This window comes from Chlorocebus sabaeus, chromosome 20 (genome assembly GCF_047675955.1).
Source record: "Chlorocebus sabaeus isolate Y175 chromosome 20, mChlSab1.0.hap1, whole genome shotgun sequence".
In the NCBI taxonomy this organism is placed as follows: Eukaryota; Metazoa; Chordata; class Mammalia; order Primates; family Cercopithecidae; genus Chlorocebus; species Chlorocebus sabaeus.
In genome coordinates, this window is record NC_132923.1 from 41,747,849 (window position 1) to 41,775,314 (window position 27,466).

The window sequence follows — 27,466 nt, forward strand, 5'->3', positions numbered from 1 at the left end:
CCAATGTTCCTCCCTGGGTAATTATCAGAAGTTCACTGCAGGCCTTCAGCGAGCTTCCAGGGAGCCCCCAGCAGAATGCCCCTGTGCACCTCTGAAGGTGGAAACATAGGCCTCCAAGGGCTGCATCTTCTAGGGAGCCTGATGACCGTCTTGGCACTGTGGCCTCAGTTAGCTCCAGAGGAGAAGGAAGGGGACTGAGTTACCAAGAATCTATTACATAGCAGCTGTTCTTACTTATGTAACTGGAGCCGGTAAAGGACAAGATAAACTTGAGAAAACGTTAAGGAACTGCATCAGCCTTGCTGCTTTGACATCAGCTGTGGTCCTTATCTGTCTGGTGACAGTCTCAGGAAGCCACTTACTCTTTTGTACTTGCATCCATGTGTACTGAATTTGGGTCTTAAGAAAATCAAAGAGGAGTTAGAAGAGATCTAGACAGTGCCACTCAAAGTGTGGTCCACAGACAAGCTGTCTGACCTCACATTGTTAGTGAGGTAAACAGCTTGTGCCAGAATGTAGATCAACTGCATCACTAAGCACATTGTTTCTCAGCTGACATTGTTTTTTCCATAGCAAGACTTTCTCAATGAAGGAAGCAATGGATTGATGTCCATTCTAGCTAAGCTCCTTGTCTGGCTTCAGACTGCACTCTGAATAGTGCTCCTTTAGAATATGGTTGCCCTGTTATGGAGCTTTACAAAAACATATACTAGGTCCCACCCCAAACAACGTGAATCAGAATCTCTGAGGCTGGGGCCCAGATAACTGCATTTTAATAAAGCACCAAAGCCGATTCTGAGGAATAGCCCAGGTGAAGAAAAACTATGTGGATATGAAAAAAGGATGGAGGAGAGAATCTTGTCTTTTCAGGACCAAGGCATGTGAACTATGAGTTTGCTTTAAATGCACACTGGCTCTGCTGGGCATAACACATTTTTTTTTTTTTTCTTTTGAGACTGAGTCTTGCTCTGTCACCCAGGCTGGAGGGCAGTGGCATGATCTTGGCTCACTGCAACCTCCACCTCCCAGGTTCAAGCAATTATCCTGCCTCAGCCTCCAAAGCAGCTGGGACTACAGATGCATGCCACCATGCCCAGCTAATTTTTGTATTTTTAGTAGAGACAGCGTTTCACCATGTTGGTCAGGCTGGTCTCGAACTCCTGACCTCATGATCTACCCACCTCAGCCTACCAAAGTGCTGGGATTACAGTCATGAGCCACAGTACCTGGCCGCATAACACATTTTTAATAGAGTCTTTCCTGGGTTCTTCTTTATCACCTACTGGTTTGATAGGGGTTGGCAAATTACCTTGGATAAAATTTATAACTGGAGACATCTGGTAACATTCTTACTATTGGCCTTTGCTCATATTGCAGTTTTTCCTAGAACTTTCAGTCCTTACTGAATTTATTCTCTCATGAAACACAAACCCAGCTTCTTTAAAACCAATACAAAACAGGTAAAAGAACTTCCCACTTTCCCCCATGACAGAGCCCCTAACACCATCACTGCTGTCATCAGATACCTCTGGCTGAAGGAGGGGTTTGGTGCCTACAGAAACAGGCTAATGGTTCCAAAATGGTCTTCTGTGTGTGACTCCAAGGTGATGGAACCCACACCCACTGTCCCTTACCTGCAGTTCCCAGGCTCAGCAGCACAGCCACCCAGAGGACCCAGAAGAAAATGAGGATGGTAAATGTCCACAGTGGCTGGAACAGCAGGAAGGGAGCACTGCTGATGGCTTTATTTGTGATTTGGAAAAGCTCAACTGTCAATTTTATTCTGTTTCTGAGAACAAAAATCAAGACGAGCAGGACTGCCTGGTGAGAAAGGGGTTTGAGTAAATTACTTTCAAATAATGGAGAACTGGGTAGAGCTTAAAGCAAGCCCTGTTATTATTATGACATATCAGCAAATAGCTCTTTTAAGATAGTTACTCACTACTTTGTTATAATTTTACAGGTGCATTCGCAAACACTAATCGAGCATCTAGTAAGTGCTGGCCCCTAGAATAGATCTTAATAGATATAATAGTGAACAAGACACAGTCCCTCCATAAAAGGCCTTGTAGTCCGGTCAGAGAAAAATATAAAATCAGAATAAGGTCTTCTAATGTCAACGAATTGTCTTATATCCTCCCCTCCACATCCCACAGAACCCAAGATATTGCAAAAGGCAAGCGAATATGAGTATGAGGCAAAAAGACTCAAAGCCACCTTCTGTGCCTTCTTCTAGTGTTCCCTCCCTGCATATAAACATTTACAAATCTCATATTAATGAAACAAACCATTCTGCACTCCTCCAACCCCATCCAGCCACTGCCATCTCTTACTCCTTTCATGGCCGAGCTTCTTGGCTTGTCTACACCCATCATCTGTACTGCCATACTCCAACTCATTCTTCAACCACCCGCAAACATCCAGACCCCAACATACTTTTGAAATGGCTCTCCCTGAAGTCACTTCATGTGACTTCCTGAGTGTTAAATGCCATAGAAACATTCCAGGTCTTGCTTGACTTCAGCATGGCATCAGATCCCTTGTCCACTCCTCTTTTCTCAAAACTTTTTCCTCCCTTGGCTTCCATGATCTTTCCTTTAGCTCTCCTACTTCTTTAATTGCTGCTTCTTGAGATCTTCTAGGGGTATCTCCTATTCCTCTGTGCTTTTAGCATCCTTCCTAGATGCTGACAACCTCCAAATAAAAACCTCCAGCCTCACTTTTCTCTAGGTGCTGGAAGAATAAGCACATCAGTTATTGACAAGGCCATGGATGTCCTACAGTATGTCAAACTCAATTTATCCTGAATGAAATTCATTATCTTCACACTAGAACCTCCTCTTCCCCCTGTATTCTTTATCTCCACTGGCCCTAATTTTTCTGGACTCTCCAAGAGTAAGTTAGGTTCCCCTCTTCTGTGCTCCCACTTTATTCCACACTTACCCTATTGTACTATTTAACAGTCTATAAATGTTTTCTCATCTGAATCTCCCATTAGATTAGGCTCCTAGAGAGCAGGGCCTTTCCTATTGTCAAGGACTGGCAAAGTACCCAGCACAATCCCAATTACCTCTGGTTCGGTTTCCTCAATACCTCTCATACCCTCCTTTCCTCTTTATTTTCACTGCTGAGGCCACAGCTTGAGTCTCAGCCTCTTTCTTCTAGACCCCAATAACCTCATTAGCTTTCTGCATTTAACCTCCCTGACCCCACCCACCCCCCAACTCAATCTCTCCTCCACTCCACAGCGAAGGAGACCTTTGGAAAGTGCAAAGACAAAAGACGGTGTTTCCCGGCTCAAAATCCATCCACGGCGCCCCAGTGCCTCTCGAGAAAGCACAAACCTATCATCATTGCAGATCAGGACCTTCCTGACATGACCCTCCCTGCACCTGCATCTCAGGCTTCCATCAAGGGAACTTCCTGCAAGTCACTCCCCTGCCCATGTGTCCTCATGCATGCTGTGCCCTTGGCCTGAGATGCTCTTTCTCTTCCAGCTGTGCTAGAGCATTTCTGCCCTCAACAGTCAAGTGGAGGAAAGACAGTCAGATGACAGTGGGATAAACTGTGCAGAAGCTGCTCCAGGATCTGGGAGCACAGCCTCCTGACCACGCAGGGAGGGGTGTCAGAAGAGGCCCCGCGAGACACCCAGAGGAGACCCTTCAGTTGTAAAGGCTGAGGAGGAACTGCCATCTGGGCTTTTCTGAGGATGAGTGAACTAGCTCATCCAGCAACCGGGAATTGGTAAGAACTCATGACAAATGAACAGGAGGTAAACTGGGACTCAATTCTGCCTTCTGGAGCAGCCCCTGTGAGAACTCATGGACACAGGTGAAAACAGCCTCTCTGTCCACACGGCCTCCTCTCTCCCTAACCTTGCCCTTGCCCTGAGAGCTGGGTGGCATAAATGGTGCACTGTGTAACCACAAAGGGAGCCCTGTGGAGGGTAGACTGAGGAACTGGACCCTCCCCAGCTCCCAGCCCTTCTCCCCCGTGCCCTGGGGAATGCGGAAGTCCTTTGATCTCCAGCCTCTTTTGCAGACTCTGTTGAGTGTCCAACCTGGTCCCTGCCTGAGGCAAGAGCAACCAAGTGCTTTACTTTATTGTACCCTTGCTCTCTGGCACATTTTATGTGAAGAGCACAAACCCAAAACCTCACTGTGGAAAGGAGAAAATGTGAAAACTACCAAATATGGGAATAGAAGGATTTCCTATGAGAGAATTTTGTTGGTGTGAGAATCTGCATTTGCTGCAAGATTCAACGGGCTTGTGGAAACCCCTGGCTCTGCAGCTGTTCCACAGAACAGTCAGTAACCAACACACCAGCAACGATGACTCTGGGTGACCTGAAGCCAGTGCAGGGCCTGCCCCAGGGCCTTGTGATTGTAGCCTTCCTAATGGCCCCTGGAGAGGGTCCTGAATGACATCTGGTTGCCAACCACTCACCGCCAGTAACTAATACCTGCTCCCTCAATATTCTAAGTTGGCCTGTTTTCAACTAGAGAGTTTACTGAGGAGGCAGCAGGTTCTTTGAACACCAAAATAACCCAGTGGCCAGTGGGTTTGGAAACAAAGGGCTCTGTGTGCTAGAGGGCAGTGGGAGTTGAGCATACACTGGCAAAAGGAAACCACTCCTCACAAACAGGGAATGGGAACTGCCGTAAGCCTGCCTCCACTCATCCACCATGCCCACCTTGTAGCCCCTCAGGGCTGAGAACAGTGCAACAACAGGGATAACACAGCAGTCTCTGGGAGGTGGCAGAAATGACTTGGGAAGAACTAAAACCTTTTTTTTCTTATTTTTGGAGGGTTTTGATTTATTCCTACACAGTTATCTCAAATCCAAAGAAGGCACATTCTGAATCAAAAGAAAAACAAATTCTAGTTGTTTTTGGCTAGAATTCAATGATTTGGATTTCAGAGTTCTGGCTGGCTACCTGACCTACTGCTGGAAGAGCATTTCTTACCGTGATGCCTGTAGATACGATAGCAAATCCCAGCACACACTTCATATTTTCCCTTTCTGTGTCCAATTCTATGCTGAGGTCATTGGTATAGTCATAATACAGCCACCATAAGACACCGCAGACAACTAGAAAAGAGAATAGTAGCAGAGCTCAGGGCACGCGCCATGAAATAACCTTTCCCCAGCACACAGAATCATTCAGGGAAGTCCAGCCACTGCCCACTGGCTGTGTGGCGCTGCTCTGGCACTGGGTCCCAAATACTCAGACCCAACAGGCAACTGCTGCCCTCTGAAGAAGCTGGGCAGAGCCAGGGCAACCCATAGAGGACCCACAAGTTCTGGGATGATGCTCGTTTTGGGAGACCCAGGATGGTGACCCCAGAACACAGGCGCCTAACCCACAGGTTGGGTCTGGACGCAAGCAGGAGGAAAACCCCATGGACAGGATGGTGAGAGGGACAAGGCTAGAGCTCACTGTCTAAATGTTTTAAGCAAGCTCTGCTGGTGATATCTCCTGTGGGAGCCTGGATGTTGGCTGCTCACCCACAAAACCGGGTGAATTTACATGGCCTGTGGGAATCACGGAAGTCAGAAGCTCATTTGGAAGATGCCCTGATGTTGCAAGTACTCCACATTTAGGTAAGAAATACCACCTTATGCCATATCCACAGTAACTATAGGAAGGTTGGAGTGGACAGGAAGAAACCTCCCTCAGAAGTCATTGTGCCTGTCCTCCAACGCAGGGCTACAGGGCTCCAAGTTGCTGAGGGCAGAGCTGATGACTCAGGGGAATGGAACATGACAATCACGTCAGTTTTTAAAAATTAAAATACAGTCATCACTGCATGATGATATTTGGATCAACAATGGACTGTATATATGATGGTGGTTCATGAGATTAATAATACTGTACTTTTCCGTGTTTACATGTGTTTAGATACACAAATACTGACCATTCTGTTACAGCTGCCAACAGTATTCTGTACAGTTTAGCACGCTGTGCAGGTTGGTAGCCTAGGAGTAATAGGTTACACTATGTGCCCGGGTGTGTAGTAGGCTCTACCATCTAGGTTTGTGTAAGTACACTCTATGATGTTCACACAATGAGGAAATTGCTGAGTGATGCATTTCTCAGAACACATCCCTCCCCGTCATTAAGTGACACCTTACTGTATGCCACACTAATTGGTAAATGGCTGCTGCCTTGAGCCTCCTGTGTGCCCTTGTCCCTCAGACCTCTTTCCCAACAACTGCTGGTGAGATCCACAATCCAGCAATCGGGAGGGAAATATGGGCACAGTACAGGGCCAGGACTCTGCTTCCACACAAGCCTGTGTGTCTTCTGGCTGGTCAGAGCCTTTGCCTGACAACTGTGGGCACACATGTGCCAATGGGTGAGGTGCACATTCAGAAGAAATCCTTTAAAATACTCCCAATGGGTACTGGGATTCTCTTTTAACGTTATGGATACAGGCTCATGCTACTGGAAAGTTCATCTCAGGGGCAGCATAGCATAGCAGAAAAAACAACAGATTTGGCTGGATGTGGTGACTCACGCCTGTAATCCTAGCACATGGGAGGCCAAGGTGGGCAGATCGCTTGAGCTCAGGAGTTGGAGACCAGCCTGGGCAACATGGCAAAACCCCGTCTCTACAAAAAATACAAAAATTAGCTGGGTGTAGTGGCATGTGCCTGCAGTCCCAGCTACTTGGGGGGCTGAGACAGGGGGATTACTTGAGCCCAGGAGGTTGAGGCTACAGTGAGCCGCGTTCATGCCACGGCATTCCAGCCTGGGCAATAAAGTGAGAGCCTGCCAAGAAAAGGAAGGAAGGAAGGAAGGAAGGAAGGAAGGAAGGAAGGAAGGAAGGAAGGAAGGAAGGAAGGAAGGAAGGGAGGGAGGGAGGGAGGGAGGGAGGGAGGGAGGGGAAGGAAGAGAGGGAGGGAGGGGAAGGAAGGGAGGGAGGGAAAGGAAGGGAGGGAAAGGAAAGGAGGGAAAGGAAGGAAGGAAGGAAGGAGAGAAAGAGAGAAAGAGAAAGAGAGAAAGAGAAAGACAGAAAGACAGACAGAAATAAAGAGAGAAAGACAGAAAGACAGAAAAAAAAAGAAAAGAAAAAGGATTGGTCATTAACTTTGCACTGTCTGTGAGACATAGCAACTCCCGTTGTCCTCCCTGGGGCCAAGATTTCTCATTTGTAAAGTGATAGGGCTAGATACTCTTTAAGACTCCATGTAGCTTAAAAATGCCAATGTTTAAGTTCTATACTTAATGGAAAGGCTTTTCATTGAATCAAAAAGAAATCAGTCAAGTAGAGAAATACTTACATAACAATCCCAAAATAACCAATGAAATGAAAATGTTAACCAGAAGGGTGGTGATGAATCTGAAGGTAAACATCATGGCCAAAGACAAGGCTGAAAAATTAAGCAAAACACATAAACCTCAATAGCAACAAAGGGTAGGGGAGATGATGGTAGCACTGCAATGACAAAACCCTGCAGAACAGAACAGTGATGGCTGAGGATTTTATTCAAACCCTAAATATCTTGGAATATCTACTAAATACTAAATAAAAATAACAAGGTATATGCAGGGCAGTCTCTGACGCACCATTCAATCAAGTGTGGTAAGCCAGTCTCTGGAAGTCCTAGTATTCTTCTTAAAAATAAAAAAATTTTGGCTGAGCATGGTGGCTCATGCCTATAATCCCAGCACTTTGGGAGGCTGTGGCGGGTGGATCACCTGAGGTCAGGAATTTGAGAACAGCCTGGCCAACATGGCGAAACCCTGTCTCTACCAAAAATACAAAAAATTAGCCAGGCTTGGTGGCGGGCACCTGTAATCCCAGCTACTCGGGAGGCTGAGGCACGAGAATCGCTTGAACTTGGGAGGCGGAGCTTACAGTGAGCCAAGATGGCGCCACTGCACTCCAGCCTGGGCGACAGAGCAAGACTCTGTCTCAGTAAAAAAAAAAAAAAAGAAAGAAAAAAAAATTTATAGCAATATTATTCTCAAATGCCCAAACCTTTTTTCCTACAAGTTCAAATGAACCATTTAAAATTCTTATCACGTGGGTGCAGAACACCAACATGGCACATGTATACATATGTAACAAACCTGCACGTTGTGCACATGTACCCTAGAACTTAAAATATATATAAAAAAAATTCTTATCACACTTAAATCGTTTGAGTTTACTGGGCTTATGTAAAGTTCTGACTTTACATGTTCTAAGGTACTCTTATTAAATATGAAAGATTAATGAAAATGAAGAATTTAAGATCCTAACCATGAAATAAGCTGTATGTACCTTTTTTGACATAGGAAATTAGGATTGCATCTAGATCGGAGTTATGTTTAGTAAGGTGGGTTTTGGGATCACATAGATCTGGGTTTGAGTCTTAGTTCTGCCACCTCTTCTCCTAGGTGTGCAATACTGGCCAAGTTCTAAACCTCTCTAAGCCTCAGTTTCCTCTCCTATGAGTGGTACTGGGATTCTGATGAGGTTTTAATGAGTGAAGAATAAGTACAATGCCTGGCACAGTAAATGACAGCTGTTAATACCATTATGAATCTAATAAGTACATGACTATGTCCTTGCAGGGACATTAAGTCATTCTATAAGATATCAGGAATAACCTGAGGATTTTTTGTTATATATTGTAACCAAGCCAGTATCTGGGAGTCAAAGCATCTTGTTTGAGTCAACTGAAGTCATTTTCAGCCTAAATAAGAAGTCTGAAAGTCACAATGGTGACTAGTTAAATATCCCCAAGCCTTTAGGAATTAGGAACCTTTTAGTAAAGAAACTGTGGAAAACTCAATTTGTTAACTGTTAGAAATATGTTAATGTCTGACCAAAGAGTTTCTCTCAACCAACAGGTTGGGGGGCTGCCACTGGAAAGCAAGGAGACAACAGGCTCTTACCACTGTCTAAAGGAGCAGAGTGTATTAACCTGTTCAAAGAGAAAGTTGGCTCTTGATTTCAGCCAACTGAAACACAGAAAATGGGAACTCAAAAGGTCAAGAGTGGGTAGCTGCTTCCAGAAATGCCCAGAGAAGGCTCGAGGCCTTGACCTGTCTACAACCCAAATCAGGTATGTCTCTTAGAGGAGCAGGATACAGCAGGCCCTTGCAGTCTGACTCCAATTAACATGGATGCACACATGTCCTTGCCCTGCTCACCAAGCAGCCTTCTGATCTGGTTCACCTACAGGTGGAGGCATGTTTGGCCAGAAGACATGATTTCTGGTCACCCTGACAGTTGTATTTTTCATGTCCCATCCACAAATTAGCAATCTGCTTTATATACCCATCCCCAGTGAGGAGCAGACACTAGGGCATGGTCAGTATATCAAGGCAACCCCACCCACTGAGGCTTACTGCCAGAGGGCCAGCTGTTCCTCTATTCTTATTGTCCCATCCCCCTTAAATCTGAAACACCGAAAATATCTATAAAAAAATACAAAGTTTTAAATTTAAATCAAGAGGCTAATTTTCATTGTACAACGTATAAAAGTGCTAGGAACTTTGGCATTCCATAAACAATTACTAAAATTAACTTAACTGAGAATTACCTAATGTGAGGATACACAGGCCAAGGATTGTATCTCTTCCCGACATGATTCCACTTAGAATTCGGTGGAGGGTATCACCATCATTTATCCAAACAGATGCAAACACGGAGTAGCACTCAGGTGTTTGAGGGATGCATCGGTTAAATAAGGGAAATGACTTGCTAAAAATAGAAAAAAAAAATGGCAAAAATGTTTATTTAATATTTATCTTTAAAAGATGTTTATTTAACATTCTCAATAACCAAAAATGTTTAAAATCTATAGCAATAGAGCGGGGCCCAGCATGCCATTTGCAGAGCACACCTTAGAAAGCCAGGCAGGTGTGCTCTGCTGCATTGATTAGTTGTGTTCTGAATAGGAAGTTGATTATGGGGACCCACAGAAACCAAAAACCTAAACTTGGGGAGCAACATTTTTAAAAATAAAAATTGCATATATTTAAGGTATACAAGGTGATGTTTTGATATATATATAAACTTTGTGCAATGATTGCTACAGTTAAGCTAATGAACATATCCATCAATTCCCATAGTTATTGTATTTTGAGAACACTGAAGATCTGCTGTATCCAATTTCAAATATATAATACAGTATTATGAACTATAGTCACCATGCTCTACTTTATGTATCTAGAATTTATTCACCCTATGTAACAGAAACTTGTATCCTTTGATCAACATGTCTCATTTCCCCTGCCTGCATCCCTGATAACCACCATTCTATTCTGTTTCCATGAATCTGACTTTTTTAGATTCCACATACAACTAGGATCATGCATGGGATTTGCCCTTATGTACCTGACTTATTTCATTTAACATAATATCCTCTGGTTCATCCATGTTGTTGCAAATCGCAGGATTTCTTCTTTTTTAAGGCTAAATACTACTCTGTGGTATGTGTACATGTACTACATTTTATTTATGGGGAACCACTTTTTTTCTTTCTTTTTTTTTTTTTTTGAGACAGGGTCTGGCTCTGTCGCCTACGCTGGTGTACAGTGGCTCGATCACGGGCCAGTGCAACCTCCGCCTCCAGGGCCCAAGCTATTCTCCCACCTCAGCTTCCTGAGTAGCTGAGACTACAGGCATGTGCCACCACACCCAGCTAATTTTTGCATTTTTTGTAGAGACAGAGTTTCACCATGTTGCCCAGGCTGGGGGCAACATGAGCTCAAATGATCCACCCACCTTGACATCCCAAAGTGTTGGGATTACAGGCATGAGCCACTGTGCCCAGCAGGAACCACATTTTTTACTCTCCTGTCTTAGCCCTTCTTAGAAACCAACTACCAACTCCAACAAAAGAACTTTATTTCTGTAAGGAACTATCAGGGATGTGAACTGGATGAGACAGAAGCCATGTTAATGACACTATTAGCTTAATTCCGTCCTGTTTAGGAAGGCATATGAGACTTGAGAGCCTTGCTATGAACAGTGGGTGCTCAATAAATGAATAGTAAATGTATGATTGATGCTGCAGTTAACTGCCTTGGGTAGATGAGAAAGTTGGCCTTTTTTTAGCCCCTTCCTGAAATGTAAAATAGCCGAGGAATATGCATTCTAATGAATCTTCATAAGGCCACTGATACCTTCACCGGGTCCTGTTCTTCTTTCTTTCCATGAACCCCAAATGGTGGAAATAATCCCAACCAAACAAGTGTCAAATTATCTAAAAAGCTGCTCAAAACCCAATCACCAATCATTTTGTGCAATGTATAAGAATGAAACAAAGGAGAACCCAAATGTTAACAAGATTTCATTGCCCTGAAAAAAAGAAATGACTTTCCAAACTTCTAATGAAGCACAACCTAGAACACATGGAAGAATCTTTCTCCAGAAGTCTCAATATAATAGAAACAGTTCCTGAGTCACTGGATACTGGTTCAAGAGAAAAGTAACACAAAGGGTATTTTTTTTAATTACATTTTTGAAGGGGTAATACATTCACATGGCTTAAATTCCAAAAGGTACAAAAGACCAAACAGCAAGAAATTGCCTTTCCTTGTCCCTGAGCTACTGAAGTACATTTCCTCACAGGCACCCATTGTTTTTGGTGTCCTGCAAACCATTCTGGAGACTTTTATTAGCATATGTAAGTATCATAGGAAGTTTAAATGGAATTTGCAGCTGAGCTCAAATATAATAAAAATTATACTCCAAAATGAGATGCCAGACTCCACCATTCAGGGTGTGCCAAAAAAGAGGTGGGAGAAAAGTGGTTATTCTCAAACCCACATCCATTCTGAGAGCATAAAAGAGTTGGAATTTGATAAGAAGAGCATTTTTTAAAATAAACTTTTAATTTCTGAATAATTTTAGAGTTACAAAAGAATTGCAACAATAGTAGAGGGATCCTCTGTGTATCCTTCACTCACCTTCCCCTAACGTGAATGTCTTACCTAACCACAGCATATTTGTGAAAATTAAGATTTAACATTGGCACTAAACTACTAACTAAACTACAGCCTTTATTTGGATTTTACCATAACATCCTTTTTCCATTCCAGGATCCAATTCAGGATAGCACATGGCATTTAATTGTCATGTCTCCTCTTTGGTCATGACAGTTTATATATTTTGTAGAGACAGAGTCTTGCTATGTTGCCCAAACCAGTCTTGAACTCCTGAGTTCAAGCCATCCTCCCACCTCTGCTCCCAAAGTGTTAGGATTACAGGTGTGAACCACTATGCCTGGACTGTGCCAAGTTTCTTAGTTTTTCCTTGTTTCTCATGACCTTGACATTTCTGAAGATTCATAGTAAGGTATTTTGTAAAATGTCCCTAAATTTGTAGAATTTCTCTCATGTTTTCTCATGATTAGACTACAGTCAACAGGTTTTTGGGAGACTGCCACAGAGGTGAAGTGCCTTTCTCATCCTATCAGGGAACATGACTACACTGGTGAAGTTGATCTTGATCACCTGGTTAAGGTGGTACCTGCCAGGTTTCTCCATGTAAAGTTGTTATTTTTCTCTTTTCCCTCTCTATTTCTTGGAAATGAGTCACTAAGCCTAGCCCACTCTCAAAGGGAGGGAAATTCCACCTCTGGGAGGAAGAAGTAAAGATTTATCCCTTTCACCGGGCGCAGTGGCTCACACCTGTAATCCTAGCACTTTGGGAGGCCAAGGCGAGCGGATCACTTGAGGTCAGGATTTTGAGACAAGCCTGGCCAACATGGTGAAATCCCATCTCTACTAAAAATACAAAAATTAGCGGGGCATGGTGGCGGGCACCTGTAATCCCAGCTACTCAGGAGGCTGAGGCAGGAGAATTGCTTGAACCTGGGAGGTATAGGTTGCAGTAAGCCGAGATCACACCACTGCACTCCAGCCTGGAAAACAGAGCAAGACTCTGTTTCAAAAAAAAAAAAAAAAAAAGATTTATCCCTTTCCTCCATTTATTTATTTATTCAATTATTTATTTATATCAGTATGGCCTCATGGACATTTATTCTTTTCTTTGGGTTATAATCTGTAATTGTGTTATTCAATCTATTCCAGTTTTGGCCACTACGAGGCATCTGTGTCCTTTTGACAAGACCCATTCTTTTTCTTTCCTGAGCACTTCCTTACTTTCTGATGCTAGAGGATGATACCAGGCGTAGCTGGTGTTTTCCTTATCCAGGTCCTAGAGCCTGACATTTCTCCAAAGAACCCTTGAAGACTGATGATTAGAAACCATGATCTGGGTATTGGGTATGGTGGGATATTACTGATCATAGGTCTTATAATCGATTCTTGTATGTAGTTTCAGAATTGCTAACCCTTATACTCTACTGTTTAGGGAATTAAAAAAAAATGAAAACGATGAAAACAATTGTTAACCAGTAGCTATGTGATAAACGAGTGTACTATCTGACGTACAATGTTTATGTACAGTTCCTTTTGTTTTTAGCTTACAGTATCTAGTTACAAAGCTGTTTTCCAAAGTTACTCACATCAGCTCCTTCTTTGTAATTTGTCACCCTCTACACTCTTATCCTAAGATCTCCAGACATCTTGATTTTAATTTTTATTTGCATATAGTAAAATCCACTCTGCACAGGTGATGACAAGTGCAGAGAATCATTAGAAGAGTAATTTTGAAGAGTTGAAATTTTTTTTTTTTAACTAGACTTGTCATGTGACTCCATCCCCCTTCCCAAGGGGAAGAGGGTGAAGGGTACTACTCCTAAGTCAGATGAGAAGGGTTTCATGGAAAACTCACAGAGCTTAGGGAATCCCCTGGCTTAAGGTCTGAGCCACCCCAAAAAATCTGGAGGGTGAGCAGCTTTAATAACAGAGCAGAGAGCTACAGCTGGGGAGTTAAGAGCCCCAGGGCATTTGTCAGGGCAAAGGGTGCAGAGGGCTTCCTGGGGTCAAGTTGTGGGCTGCATGTGCACAAGTCCCAGTGACGGGACTTCTACAGGGCTAAGACAGCCCTCTGAGGAAGGCTCTCGCATGACCAGCCAGAGCACAGATGTACTGGACTACATGAAAGGCACTGCAGCTGAAGGAGCCCCGAAGAACCCAAAACACGCTCATGAGGGAAAGAGCTGGCCAGGACATCTACCAAGCCCAGAGAATGCTGGTGCTAGTGTCAGACAAGTAAATGTGTTCCTGTTACTCTTTTCTTATCTTCACTTTTGCTGCACCAGCCCCTTAGGCAAAACCTGTTTTAGCAAGCTGGGAGAGGAGGGGAGGAATCAACAGAGGAGAAGAGCAGCTGACTACAACCTCCTTCCTGGACTGTAGCCTTCCCACTTGCTCCACGGCCAAGCATGCAGGGGGCAGAAGTTTGAACCTCCAATCAAGTGAGAACTTTATCACATCAGGCTGAATATTTTTTAATTTTTAAAAAAAATTTTGAGAAAGGGTCTTGCTCTGTCACCAAGGCTGGAGTGCAGTGGCATGGTCACAGCTCACTACAACCTCAAACTCCTGGGCTCAAGAGATCCTCCCACCTCAGCTTCAGCTAGGACCACAGTCATGTTCTACTATGCCAATCTAATTTTTAAATTTTTTGTAGTGACAAGGTCTCATTATGTTGTCCAGGCTGGTCTTGAACTCCTGGCCTCAAGCAATCCTACAGCCCTGGCCTCCCAAGATGTTGGGATTGCAGGCATGAGCCACTGTGCCTGGTCTGGGCTGAACATTTTAATTATTGAATTGAAAGTGTCTGTTACAACTTAAAGTGACTCAGTATATATTACCTAAAAGTTACCAGAGAAGCCTTGGAAATTGCCTGTGTTTTTATTCAGGGGCAGAAAAAACTAGTCCCACTGAATAAATTTAAAGAGACAGAGAAAGACAAAAATTAAATTGCTTTCTGACTACATCCTGTAAGTCATGCTTGATGTAATGGTTATACAAGCAAATATATACCTATATGTATATATTTATATGTTTATATATACTTATATTTTCCACTTTTTATGCAAAAGACAGTATACTGCACACTGTTCTATTATTTGCTTTTTTTTTTTTTTAACTTAATACATTTCAGAACGTAAGGAATTCCTCTTATTTTTACTGAGGCAAAATTTATATACAATGAAATGCACTGATCTTAAACATAAAATTAGAGACTTTGATAAACATATACATCTATGCAACTACCACTCCTTTCGAGATTTAGAATATTTCATTAGCTGCGCTAGGGATGCATCTTTTTTTTTAGATGGAGTTTCGCTCTTGTCACCCAGGCTGGAGTGCCATGGCGCGATCTCGGCTCACTGCAACCTCCGCCTCCCGGGTTCAAGCGATTCTCTTGCCTCAACCTCCCGAGGAGTTGGGATTACAGGTGCCCACCACCACGCCCAGCTAATTTTTGTATTGTTAGTAGAGACAGGGTTTCACCATTGTTGGCCAAGCTGGTCCTGACCTCAGGTGATCTGCCCGCCTTGCCTTCCCAAAGTGCTGGGATTACAGATGTGAGCCACCATGTCCGGCTCACAGGGATGCATCTTTAGGCCATGGCCTGAGGTTTCTTCACCACTTCTGCTTTTCTTCTTCCCATTAGCAAAGCCACTCAAACTTGCAGGAAGTCATTGGGCAAGCTGCCTGTATATTTAGATCACCATGTATATGGAATTCAGCTGAGCAAACCATGCAGTGACATGTGTGGGCACCTATGTGGGAGGGTAGAACTAGAATTTACTGGGGGGAAAATATCCATGCCTTTTAGATTTTGAATACATGGGGGACTAAAAATACATTACCATGTTGAACACCAAAGTGAAAAAAGATCTATTTGCTTGTTATCTTCTGCAGTGCTTTTTCACTGCTCTTAAAAGCTCATACCTAGGTCCATAAACTTCTTGATATTTAGCCATTACTCTAAAAGGGTATGTTATACCTCACATGATCAACACAGGAGGAAGAAACAATCAGTTCAGTCAAAAAGAGGTATTTAGAAAATATTCTTTGGCCCTGTAGCCACCCTTCTCATGTTTTCCAGCTTTTCAGTCTTGGCACTGCTATTCCATGATAAATATGATCATTTTCACCTTAAACAAACACTTGCTTGTGCAGGAAAGGGGAATGGAGCCCTTGAGGCTATTTCTCTCTCTCTCTCATTCTGTCTAAAAAAGGTCACTCAGTCAAGGGTTTTGTCTTTACTTGAAAAGTTAGTATTGGAAACACTTGCATTTAGGGTGAAAAGGACTAGGCCCGGCTTGAGAGTGAGAAGAAATGGTGCTATTATGACACAGGGTACGGGGACTCTTTCTCCCAGCTTGATGTGAGTCTAGGAAGGCCACTCACCAGTCAAAATAAAACCAAGTCTTGACTCAAACATAAGACGCTGCTTGGGTTTGAATGCCAGCTTTTCCATTTGCTGGGTGTATGACCTCAAACCTCTCTGCATCAGTTTTCTCAGTTGTAAGATACGGATGAAAACAATACCTACAATGTAGATGTTTTCTGGGGCCCAAATTATGTTAAGGATTTAGAAAAGTATCAAAAGCTCAATAAGTGTTTGTTATTATCATCATAAGTATCAAGATAGAAGCTTCCTGTGGAATTATGGTTGCCATCCCATTTATAGTAAGAGGAGAGTTTATCCAACTCTGGTTAAATTACAACCTTAAAAATTCCATTCTCTTTCAATTACATCTGTAGTTACAGCTACAGTTACAAATTGTGTTCTTAAAAAAGTCCTCTTCTCCAAGTGCTAGAGAATTTTCCTTCCACCTACTACTAAAACATTCTAGTTTTTTTTTTTTAATTGGGTACAGTATGTTTCATTAAGATGTGCTTATGATACTTACATTTTACCAGAATGTAAAGTATCATAAACACATTTACAATTACCAGAATTTTAAAATAAGATATTATAGGCCAGGCGCGGTGGCTCATGCCTGTAATCCCAGCACTTTGGGAGGCCGAGGCAGGCATATCACGAGGTCAAGAGATCAAGACCAGCCTGGCCAACATGGAGAAACCCCATCTCTACTAAAAATACAAAAATTAGCTGGGCGTGGTGGCATGTGCCTGTAGTCTGAGCTACTTGGGAGACTGAGGCAGGAGAATCGCTTGAACCTGGGAGATGGAGGTTGCAGTGAGCTGAGAGTGCACCATTGCACTCCAGCCTGGGTGACAAGAGCAAGACTCTGTCTCAAAAAAAAAAAAAAAAAAAATTATAGAAAAATGAAATGGGTATTCTCCTCGCAAATAGCTCTCTCCTCCTTCAATTACTTACAACATGGAGTATTTATTTTAGAAAAGAATATCATCAAATGGCTATTTTCTGCCTTCGATGTGATTAAAACCTACTCAAGTCTTTCTGTGTTTGTGTGAGCACCTGCTAGATGAGCATTTTTCAAGCTTCACTTGCAACCAGTTAGAAGACTATGAAATACATTATTTTTAAAAAGGCAACAGAATAGTAACTAAGGGTGTGAATCATATGTAATAAGGGTAAAGGTTGCTTTGTGAGATTTCTAGTATTGTTTTATATACATAAGGACATATGAAGGTATGTGCATACAAGAGTTGGGATGTAATAAATTTCTTACTGTAAGTCCCAAACAAGAGTTCAATAAACACCATCCTAGAGGATTGGAATAATGCTTTGTTTTAATTAAATCATCATTATTTCTCAGGGATTTTTCAGAGAGGTCTCGTCTCCTACATTGTAAACATACTCACATCTTTCAAAAGAATGACAATTCAAAATCAATACAAGTTTTCCTTTAGTACATCTCAGCATGATGATGGTGGCAATAAATACTCATTGTGTCTTTCCCCTTAGCCTTCTCAAAGGTGTAAACATGTGCCATTCGCCATGGCAATGTAACCACTGCTCCATCATTACAACTTTATTCTACAAATATTTGTAACGTGCCTACCATGTGCCAGGTAGTACACTAATTTATAGGGGTGAATAAGACCTTGCAAGGAGCCCACCAAATGTACTCTTGACAAGGACCTGTGCTTTCTGTTTTCATTGAGAAGAAAGGTGTGGTGCTCACTTGGCCTTGTCTATCTGGTCTGTTTCTTATGAAGATATCTAGAGCAATAAAAACTAACAAAGTCTGATTGTGATAAAAATCCAAAAGTAAATGATTTCTTTCTTTTTTTTTTGAGACAGAGTCTCGCTCTGTCGCCAGGCTGGAGTGTAGTGGCGTGATCTCGGCTCACTGCAACCTCCACTTCCCGAGTTCAAGCGATTCTTCTGCCTCAGCCTCCTGAGTAGCTGGGACTACAGGCACGTGCCACCACGCCCAGCTAATTTTTGTATTTTTAGTAAAGATGGGGATTCACCATGTTGGCCAGGATGGTCTCCATCTTCTGACCTCGTGATCTGCCTGCCTCCGTCTCCCAAAGTGCTGGGATTACAGGTATGAGCCACCATGCCCAGCCAAAGTAAATGATTTCTACTTTGCAATAAATAGTTGGAGTAGAAAAAAATACACACTAATTTATAAAATCACCCTGTTAGTAATAGTTCATATGTTACTTCTTGCTAGTTCTAGTGTTCTTTGAAGACTATGTATATTTTTATTGTTTGCTGAATTTTCTCCTTATTTAGCCTGATTTCTAATCCACTGTCCACAGGCATACTGCAAATAGTCCTGCCATGTTTTTATCCCTGGCTTCCATAGATTGTAAGCTCCCTGCAGGCAGGGGCTCTTCTGATATCTCCTTCTCACAATGCCTATAAGAGTAACAGATGCATACCAAGTACCCAGTAACTTTTGTTGAGGGTTAAGGAAAAAGTATGGAAGCTTTTACCTTGGAGGAACTGGCAGCCTGGGGCACAGTGAGTCTGCTTTTGGACTGTGGGTATAGTTGAAGGAATTCAAACTATAAACACACAGGAAAGACCCTGGAAGCAGAACACATAGACATTATACCATCTTCCCAGGTGAGTCAGTAAGGAAACCACAGTCATGTTACCAAACCAGAAAGGGGAAAGAATCAGCTGCAAGGTCTATGGGTGACAGAAACACAAAAAGAATAGTCATATAATCTGAGGTCTAGTGAGGGCCTCTCTTCCTTACTCTCTCTTCAAAACCCCAAATTCAAAACTAAAAGTTATATAATTGGTCCTAAAATAATCTGAAGCGTATTCGAAAACAATTTCTTGTGGAAGCTTGATAGTTTAAACTTGGCTTTGCAAATAATTTCTAAAAATTTGGCAAACCATTTTTCAGGCAGATAAAATTCTAAACAGTGGACCCAGTACAAGGTATTTCAGTTATACAAATGCTTTTGGTACAACTTGTGATATCTCACTGCTCAGTGGAAGTATCTTTTAGCCCCGACAATCTCATGAAAAGATCTATCTGTCGGCAATTCAACCTGCACCCTGCCTGTACATCTCTAGGATTGGATGTGCCCATGTGCATGGAGCTCTCTGACTTCCTTATGACCCTGCCTTTGGTCCCAAATGTGGGCTGTGTCCTCTCTCTCTCTATGGACAACCATTCCCCCGCAGTGGCAGGGAGCATACATGGAACAGCTAGGGCTTCAGATAAATCCATACAGAACAAAAATAACCTGAACAAGCTCAAGAGAACGTGCTTACGGCCTTTTCCACACAAGAGGAGGCACCCACAAGGAAGTAAACCTTTCAGCTTTCCAGAGAAAGCAGGGTCAGGATAAATGATCTCATCTAAGTTCCCATAGCTTACCCCACCATGGGGAAAAGAATGAATCAGGCCTCAGTACCTACCACTGGTGTTTGCAAACAGCTGGACCTCTTCCAGGGAGTCAAGCTGCTCTTCAGGGCAGCTGGATACACAGAGGGCCATGCGGTCGAGCCGCATACCTTTGACTTCCAGGTTGCAGGAATTCATAAAGAACACGTGTCTAGGAAATAGATGAAACAGAAGAATGTGTTAGAGCATTGCCTCTTCACTGGGCTTAATTGTGGGCCTTAAAAAATATCCACATGCTATCAAATGCAGGGATCACCCAGGCACACGTTCATAATTGTTTCAGCATAATTGAACACTTATTATGCCTACTGGTGGTCATCCATGAGGCTGTGCAGCTTGGAAATGATCCAAAAATGTTAACAAAACTTTATTTCTCTAGATTTAGTGTTTTCTGGGGGATAACACTAGGAGTTACCTGAGAAAATCTGAGGAAAAGAAGCGATTGATTAAACTGTCCATTGATCACTAGATCAGGCCAATGCACAAACTATTCAATGGACTCCATGGAGAACACATTTGTACCTAAGAGTGTTCAAATATGCTTCAGAGAATAACTGAACGCAGGGAAGTTAGAATTGGAAAGGAGGGGCCAAGGCTGGGAACTAAAGGCTTGTCTTTCCTCCTTTCTCCCAGGTTGAGAGCCAGGACACTCAGGAGATCCCTCCTGCAGCTCCCCAGGGGCAGGGTAGAGCAGGGACAAGAACGAAACTGGTGTTGCCATCAGCAGGTTATACGCTAGCAGCCACAGCTTCCAGACCTTTGTGCACCACTTATCCAGGCTCCGAGACCCCAAGAATGGCAGAGGAAGACCCCGTAGGCTGTCCTCTATGGGAAAGACCTTGAGACGCGGTACCAGAAGGTTTTTTTCCCTCCTGTTGGGGATGGGAGAAAGGTGGGTGCAAGAGGAGATGAGGAACAGATTTCCTGGGTGTGTGATATATATATTTTTGAAAAAGTTTAAAAACTGTGTTAAAATATACATAAAATTTACCATCCGAATCTCTTTTTTTTTTTTTTTTTTTTTTTTTGAGACAGAGTCTCGCTCTGTCACCCAGGCTGGAGTGCAATGGCCCAGTCTTGGCTCACTGCAAGCTCTGCCTCCCAAGTTCAAGTGATTCTCCTGTGTCAGCCTCTGAGTAGCTGGGACTACAGGTGCCCACCACCACGCCTGGCTAATTTTTGTATTTCTAGTAGAGACGGGGTTTCACCATATTGGCCAGGTTGGTCTTGAACTCCTGACCTTGTGATCCATCTGCCTTGGTGTTCCAAAGTGTTGGGATTATAGGCATGAGCCACTGCACCCAGCTCCATCTGAATCTTTCTAAGTGTATAGTGACATTAGTACATTCACGTTGGGCTATCATCACCACCATCCATTCGCAGAACTCATCTTCCCAAACTGAAATCTGTACTCATTAAACAAAAGGTTCCCACCCTCCTTTCTTCCAGCCCTTGGCAATCCCCATTTTACTTTCTGTTTCTAGGAATCTGGCTACTTTACATATCTCCTATAAGTGGAATCATACAATGTTTGTATTTTTGTAACTGGTTTTTTTCACTTGGCATGACATCCTCAAGGTTCATCCATGTTGTAGTATGTGTGAGAATTTCCTTCCTTTTTAATAATTCGTTGTAATGTACATATCACATTTTGATTATCCATTCAAAAATTGATGGACATTTGAGTTGCTTCTACCTTTTGACTTTTGAGAATAATGGAATGTATACTCACTTCAACCAGGAATGACTGTTTCTTGACACTGCATTATGAACACAATGTGAAACGGGAGCACATGGGCATCTAAGTTGCCCTTCCTCCTCCTGTCTTCTTTGTAAGTGGCTCTACAAGTGCAGGAGAAAATGCCCCCTCATCAGCCCGTGTCCAGAAATAGCAAGAGCCCCCTTAGGAGGAACACACAGGAGGATAAGAGGCCTAGTCTGAGATTCGTATTTGGTGACTCCAAACTTATATTCAGGATTTATTTAGATCCTTAGGATTTCTCTTCTAGGAGTGACTTTTATTATTGAGTCTTAAAAATCCTTTTTTTGGCTGGGTGTGGTGGCTCACGGCTGTAATCCCAGCACTTTGGGAGGCCAAGGTGGGAAGATCACAAGGTCAGAGGATGGAGACCATCCTGGCTAACCCAGTGAAACTCCATCTCTACTAAAAATACAAAACTTAGCCAGGCATGGTGGCCGGCGCCTGTAGTCCCAGTTACTTGGGAGGCTGAGGCAAGAGAATCGCTTGAACCTGGGAAGCGGAGGTTGCAGTGAGCCGAGATCACACCACTGAACTCCAACCTAGGCGACAGACTCTGTCTCAAAAAAATAAAAAGTAAAGTAAAAATAAATAAAAAATCATTTTTTTGTTCCGTCATGTGAAGCAAGAGCTAAAATCTTAAAAATTCTTACAAGGCAGTCTCCATCTTAGAAGGTCATGGTTGGGGATTTCTCTCCCCTCCAGGGGATTCCCATCTCTTCTCTCCCCTTTCTGTTTCCCTGTGGGAGCTGGGGTAGCAGGGTGCGGGGAAGAAGGCAACACCGTAGTGCCATAGCTGGGGCGGGGGTGGGACACAGGTCCCCAGCATTCCAGGTGGCATTCAGGTGTTTCCACATAGAAACAATGTGTGGATGATGTAGGGTTCAAACATACACGATTGGTAACATGATTCTAATTCCTTACGGAGAATAATAGCAGCAATTAACGTTTATTACACCTTAGCTCATGCAGTGTCTCATGGATCCTTAAAACAACCTTGTGAGGCAGGTATAATAACTAGTTTAGAGAGACGAAAACTAGGCTTTGAGAGGTTAAGTATTCTGCCCAAGATCACACAGCTGAAAAGTAGCATGGGCTGAATTTGAACTTAGGACTGCTGATTCTAAAACTTGTACTCTTACTTGTACTATACACACAGCCTTCCTTTTTATGAAATAGACTGACAGAGTTTTGAATGGGAAAAGTTTCCAGGCTCTAAGTGATGAATTTATAGAAAGTTTTGAGGTTCAGCTCCTTACAGACTGGGGACTTACTTAGATACTTACTTTTTTAGGGTCATGTCCTGTCCTGAAAGAGGGGCCCCTTCCACGGGGGAGTTCTTCTTGCCACACACGTTGCCAAAGCTGTCATAGCCGAAGAGGAGTCTCCCTGCGGCTCCAGCCACCACCGAGTAGCCCATAATAAACACCTGGCAAAACCGGGGGCATAAAACCGGGGGCATATGAGAGCCTGGCCAAAGGGCTGAGCACACAGTGCCCCACACCCCTGCAGATGCTGATATAAAATGGAGCCTGGTGGAACGTGAAGCTCTCCAGCATCACAGCCCTTCGCTCTGTCAGCAAGGGTCAACAACTCCAATCTATCAGCATCCTGCTTTTCTGCTATTTGTGAATTTAGGTAGAGAGAGAATCTAATCCACTGAAACAGATTTCTCTCCATTTTCTTACCTCTTTGTGCTTTTTACCCTTTTCCTTAAGAGTCTTATCATTTTTCTTTTTGGTCTAACTTTACTGGTACAACTCAATTTTTCTTCCCTTGAGGTTCTTGCTTTATTTAAGTGCTTCAGGGCTATGCTAATTCTTTCCCTGAGGTTTTTTTTCCCCCCCAACTAATTTTTGGTTTTTTCTCTTCTTACTTTTAGAGGATTCTGCAGAAGCAACACAGTTGATATGTATCAAAATACTGTTCACAAATCTGCAAATAGTGTTTTGGAATAACTGCTTAAGATGTACAAAATAAAGAACCACAGGAGTTCTATTGGATAAGAACATCTTGCAATCTATCATCATTTCTATCCAGTCTCATAGTGAATGTGGAATATTTGAAATTTCAGTTCAAACAACTGTGCCATTAAACTGACAGGCTCTTTGCCAAGATTGAATATATATCTTCCCATAATGCAAACTCAGTAAGTTTCCCACTACTGTATACAATATATAGGATACCATTTAATACTCTATATTGACAAGTCCAGGAGAGCAGATATAATACACCATTCATTAATATATAGTATTGATACCTTATGCTGCAAAGGTACATTGTGCTAAATTCAAATACCTTCTAGATATTCTGCACTTATTACTAATTTAGAAATCAAAATAACAAACATTCTTCAAGCGCCCAGTGTGTGCTTGAGACTTCGTTACTGGGAGACACAGGAATGACCAGAACCTACTCCTTGCCCTCCAAGAACCCAGCCTAGAAGGCAAGCAGGACTTATGGGCTGCAGACCTCCTGGGGAAGGAGGCTACCTGTCCTTCCCCACTCTCCAAGATCCTCCTAAGTCTAACTGGTCAGATTCTAGAATGAATGGGTCACCTTTGCTAGCAGTGTGTGTCACTCACCCTTTACCTAAAGGCTGTGGAGTAGGTGTGACTCTGTTTGCCAATGTGGCTGGCACGGCAAGCTGACTGTGCCTTGACATGCTTGTCCCGTCCTTTCGAGTTGGAGTGTAGTAAGGTCTTGACTGTGTCTGGTCTTAGAGGGAGGAAAGGGGTCATGTGCTTCCGCCCAGCTCACCAGTAATCTAATAACAAAGTGATGTTTTCCATTTACCATCATTCTTTCCTTTGGAAACCTGTGTTGAAGAATGGAAAGTTTTTCTGGGTAGGAGAGGTGGTAGCAGTTTTTGAGTGTTCCTGAGTCCCTGCTAACAAAACTACAACTTTATGATTATTATTTTTTTACTTTTATGTTTTGTAGAGACAGGGTCTCGCTTTATTGCCCAGGTTGGTCTTGAACTTTAAAGGATCCCTTGGCTTCAAGGGATCTTCCTGCCTCAGCCTTCCAAAAAACTACTACTATAAACCTTCACTGTCCTAATTTCAAACATGCAATTGCGATTCTATATGAGAGGTGATATAGGAGGTGTGTACACTGGTCTAATGGGGCCACCAAGGTGGTCACTGTCAACCGTGCCTGAAAAATCAGGAAAATGGAATCCTAAGGGTTGAATAGGAAAAGGCAGGGTGGGAGAGGATACTGGAGGAGTAAGTAGAGGCAGTGACAGTCCAGACTTTGAGACTTTGTTCCTTGTGTTTAATGCAAATATAAACACAGGCTGGTGCTGCATTTGCAAGAACCGTCTCTGCTTATAATTTTGGCCTCTTCCCCCAAGCCTTTGTCCAGTCCTAACTCAGGGCAGCACCATCAATAATAATCCTGTTGGGCATATCACCAGTCATGACATCTGTCACAAGACCTGAAAGCTGAGCAATGGAGACAGGAAAAAAACAAAACAAAACAAAACAAAACAAAACAAAACAAAACAAAACCCCAAAATAAAACACTCCTTGCTCTGTTTTAAATACCTTCAACTAAAAATGTTGCAAAAGATACTAAAAGCCAGTGAGCTAAGAAAGGACTCTGACTCTTAAAACAGAAAGCTGTAATGAGAACTTGGACATATTAAAAACTTCAGACTTATTTTGCAAATGAAATGTAACTTTAAAGCAGTTTCCAGCTCCGTGCCACCTCTCAGCTGGTTCACAATTCTTCAGGCTGTGATAGGTCATCTACAAAGCCTTTCTCCAGGAATCTCAGCTGCTGGGCTGAGAGTTTGGTAGTGAGGTCCTAGGCTGAAGCTGTGGAGGGGCTAAGGCAGATCATTAAATCACAATAACAGCTTGAGGTCAAAGCTGCCAGGCACAAGGCAGGCCAGTCGCTGCCTGCATTTATACAACAGCAGTCTCAGATAAAAACACCAACCATCTGTGAAGTTAAGCAGAAGGTACTGTAGGTGCACTGTCTCTCCCAGCTCCTAGAGGAGAGTTCCAACATAAGCAGCAAAAAGTCTGATTATGTGTTTCAGACCTAACCTTCCACTGTGCCTGTAACCAAACCTGTCTATGTGAAACGGATCACAAGTGAACAAATGCCTGAAGTCAACAAGTGAACAAATGCCTTTCTTACTTGGAAAGAAGAACAAACATGACATTTTCGGGCCTATTCAGATGGAATTCTTTTCAACAAAGGTAATTACTATCTGGTAGTTATTACCCTGCTCTATAAATTAATCATTTACCATGCAGCAAATAGCATGCCTTAGCCTGGCATGGATGATTTCGTGAAAGTGGCCTTTGAAAACGTCAGGTGAGACGTTTTCTGCTGTTACCTACAACTCTAAAATAAGTACAAAAGCAGCAAGATTCAGCTTCCAACAGACTCAGGATTATAACTGCACAGCCTGATGGGGTTTACCAGCAATCATACACACCTGGAAACTAGAGTAGGAAAAATCATTCCTTGCTAGCTATGGTTAACAAGTATTGGCTGCTAAACACATCATATCGTGTGTGTGTGTGTGTGTGTGTGTGTGTGTGTGTGCGCGCGCGCGCGCGCGCGTGCGTGTGTGATGTTCGGCTAAAGGAAATGCAATTTATTGCTAGGCTTACCCTGGCTTTTCTTTTGTTAAAGGTGCACCAAAAGCTTGAAGAATATTTGATTTGGGGGTGTGGCAGGTGGTAAAAGAACTTCTGTTTAGTAAGTTCGGATAGTAAGAGGAGACACATTGCCCTTACTAAATAGCAATCACGTTGTAAACTGTTAATTCCCATTTCCTAATGGAGTCACCCCTTAGAAAATGGCCTGTAGCAAAAAGACGGCCTTTCTAGCGAGTCTAAGACAAGAATTCTCCCGAGTACTAACTGCTGTTTATTGTGGGTTAATGGCAGAAGTCTCTCACTGCAGCACCAACTACGATTTACATTTGGGACAGAGTTATTTCCAGACGCACCACACACACGCTGGCCTCTTTCCTCCCAAGCACCCACACTTACCAAACCAGTCCAAAAGAGAAAGAACAGGAATAACCATGCCGTATCTGTGCATTTCCTATAAATCTGGGGTCGCCACTCCCTTTGCCTAGGGGCTCTTTCTGCAGAAACCTTCCAGAAAAAGAGAGAGTTGAGAAAAAGAAGATAAACAAGTGGACTCAACCTGGAAACCGAACCCAAATCTACTCGAAAAGTGGTCAAAGTAATCAATCTTTTTCTAAATTTTAAAAATTATTATTATTATTATTTACGTGGCCACCCGAAGCTCTTTCACGCAGCCTTTGAAACACCTGCCCTGTGCGGAGCGGATGTTCAGCCCCCTGCCGACAAGTGCTCACCTGGAGGTGCACCTGAGGGCGGCCCCAAGTTTGCGCCCCGCGGCCCGCGTCTCCCCCGCCTCCGCCCCAGCACTGGAGCAGGGTCCAGGGTCCTCCCCGCCAGGTGGCCCCAAGGTACTAAGCGGGGGCGGGATCCCCGAGGCGCGGGAAAGGCGGAAGCGTCCGGCGGGCAGGTGAGTGCAGGAGGGGGACCCGACCCTTCCCCGGGGCTCCTCCCCGGAGGGCCGACCCTGTGGGCGCTTACCAGGTACTCGGCGCCCAGGCAGTGCATCGTGCGCTGGCCGGCGGGGGCCAGTGACTGGGAGCCTCCGCCGCCTCCGGTACGCGGAGACTCAGCGCCCGCGAGCCGGGGCTGGGGCTGAGGCCAGGGCCGGGCCGGGGAGGGGCCGGCAGGGCGCAGCGCCGCCTCCCGTTCGCCTCTGCGCCTGGTCCGGCGACTGCGGGCTCCGCGGTCCACTGGGTCCGCCTCTTCCCGGCATGGGTTTCTGCCCAGCTCACCCGCTGTCAGCTGGGGTCCTGCTCTGGTGGGAAGAAAAGGCTGAGACGCTTCTCTGCCCTGTTGCTTCAACCACCTCGCGGCAGCTGCTCCCAGGATGTGCACTTTGACGACTGAAGCTGAGCCTGCGCCGCCACGACCTTGGGCGGGTGGTCGGCCTCTGCTCTGAGCAGG

The 27,466-nt window shown here is 43.7% G+C and overlaps 1 protein-coding gene across 3 annotated transcripts in view; it reads right to left on the minus strand.

Annotated features, from left to right (window-relative positions):
- Positions 1-27,412, minus strand: part of SLC44A3 (solute carrier family 44 member 3) — a 75,260-nt gene extending 47,848 nt beyond the window's left edge. Inside the window, exons 1-9 of one of the 3 annotated variants that reach the window (XM_007977898.3) lie at positions 27,041-27,412; positions 26,462-26,569; positions 22,730-22,872; positions 19,699-19,835; positions 18,756-18,849; positions 9,542-9,702; positions 7,289-7,378; positions 4,968-5,092; positions 1,635-1,821 (exon numbers count right to left, since the gene is read on the minus strand). In XM_007977898.3, coding sequence (XP_007976089.3) covers positions 1,635-1,821; positions 4,968-5,092; positions 7,289-7,378; positions 9,542-9,702; positions 18,756-18,849; positions 19,699-19,835; positions 22,730-22,872; positions 26,462-26,569; positions 27,041-27,067 — 1,072 coding nt within the window. In that variant the 5' untranslated portion in view covers positions 27,068-27,412. Of the gene's footprint in view, positions 1-1,634; positions 1,822-4,967; positions 5,093-7,288; positions 7,379-9,541; positions 9,703-18,755; positions 18,850-19,698; positions 19,836-22,729; positions 22,873-26,461; positions 26,570-26,796; positions 26,881-27,040 lie in introns of those variants that run through there. The other 2 variants (XM_007977896.3, XM_007977897.3) reach the window with 2 other exon arrangements.
- Between the last annotated feature and the right edge of the window lie 54 nt (positions 27,413-27,466).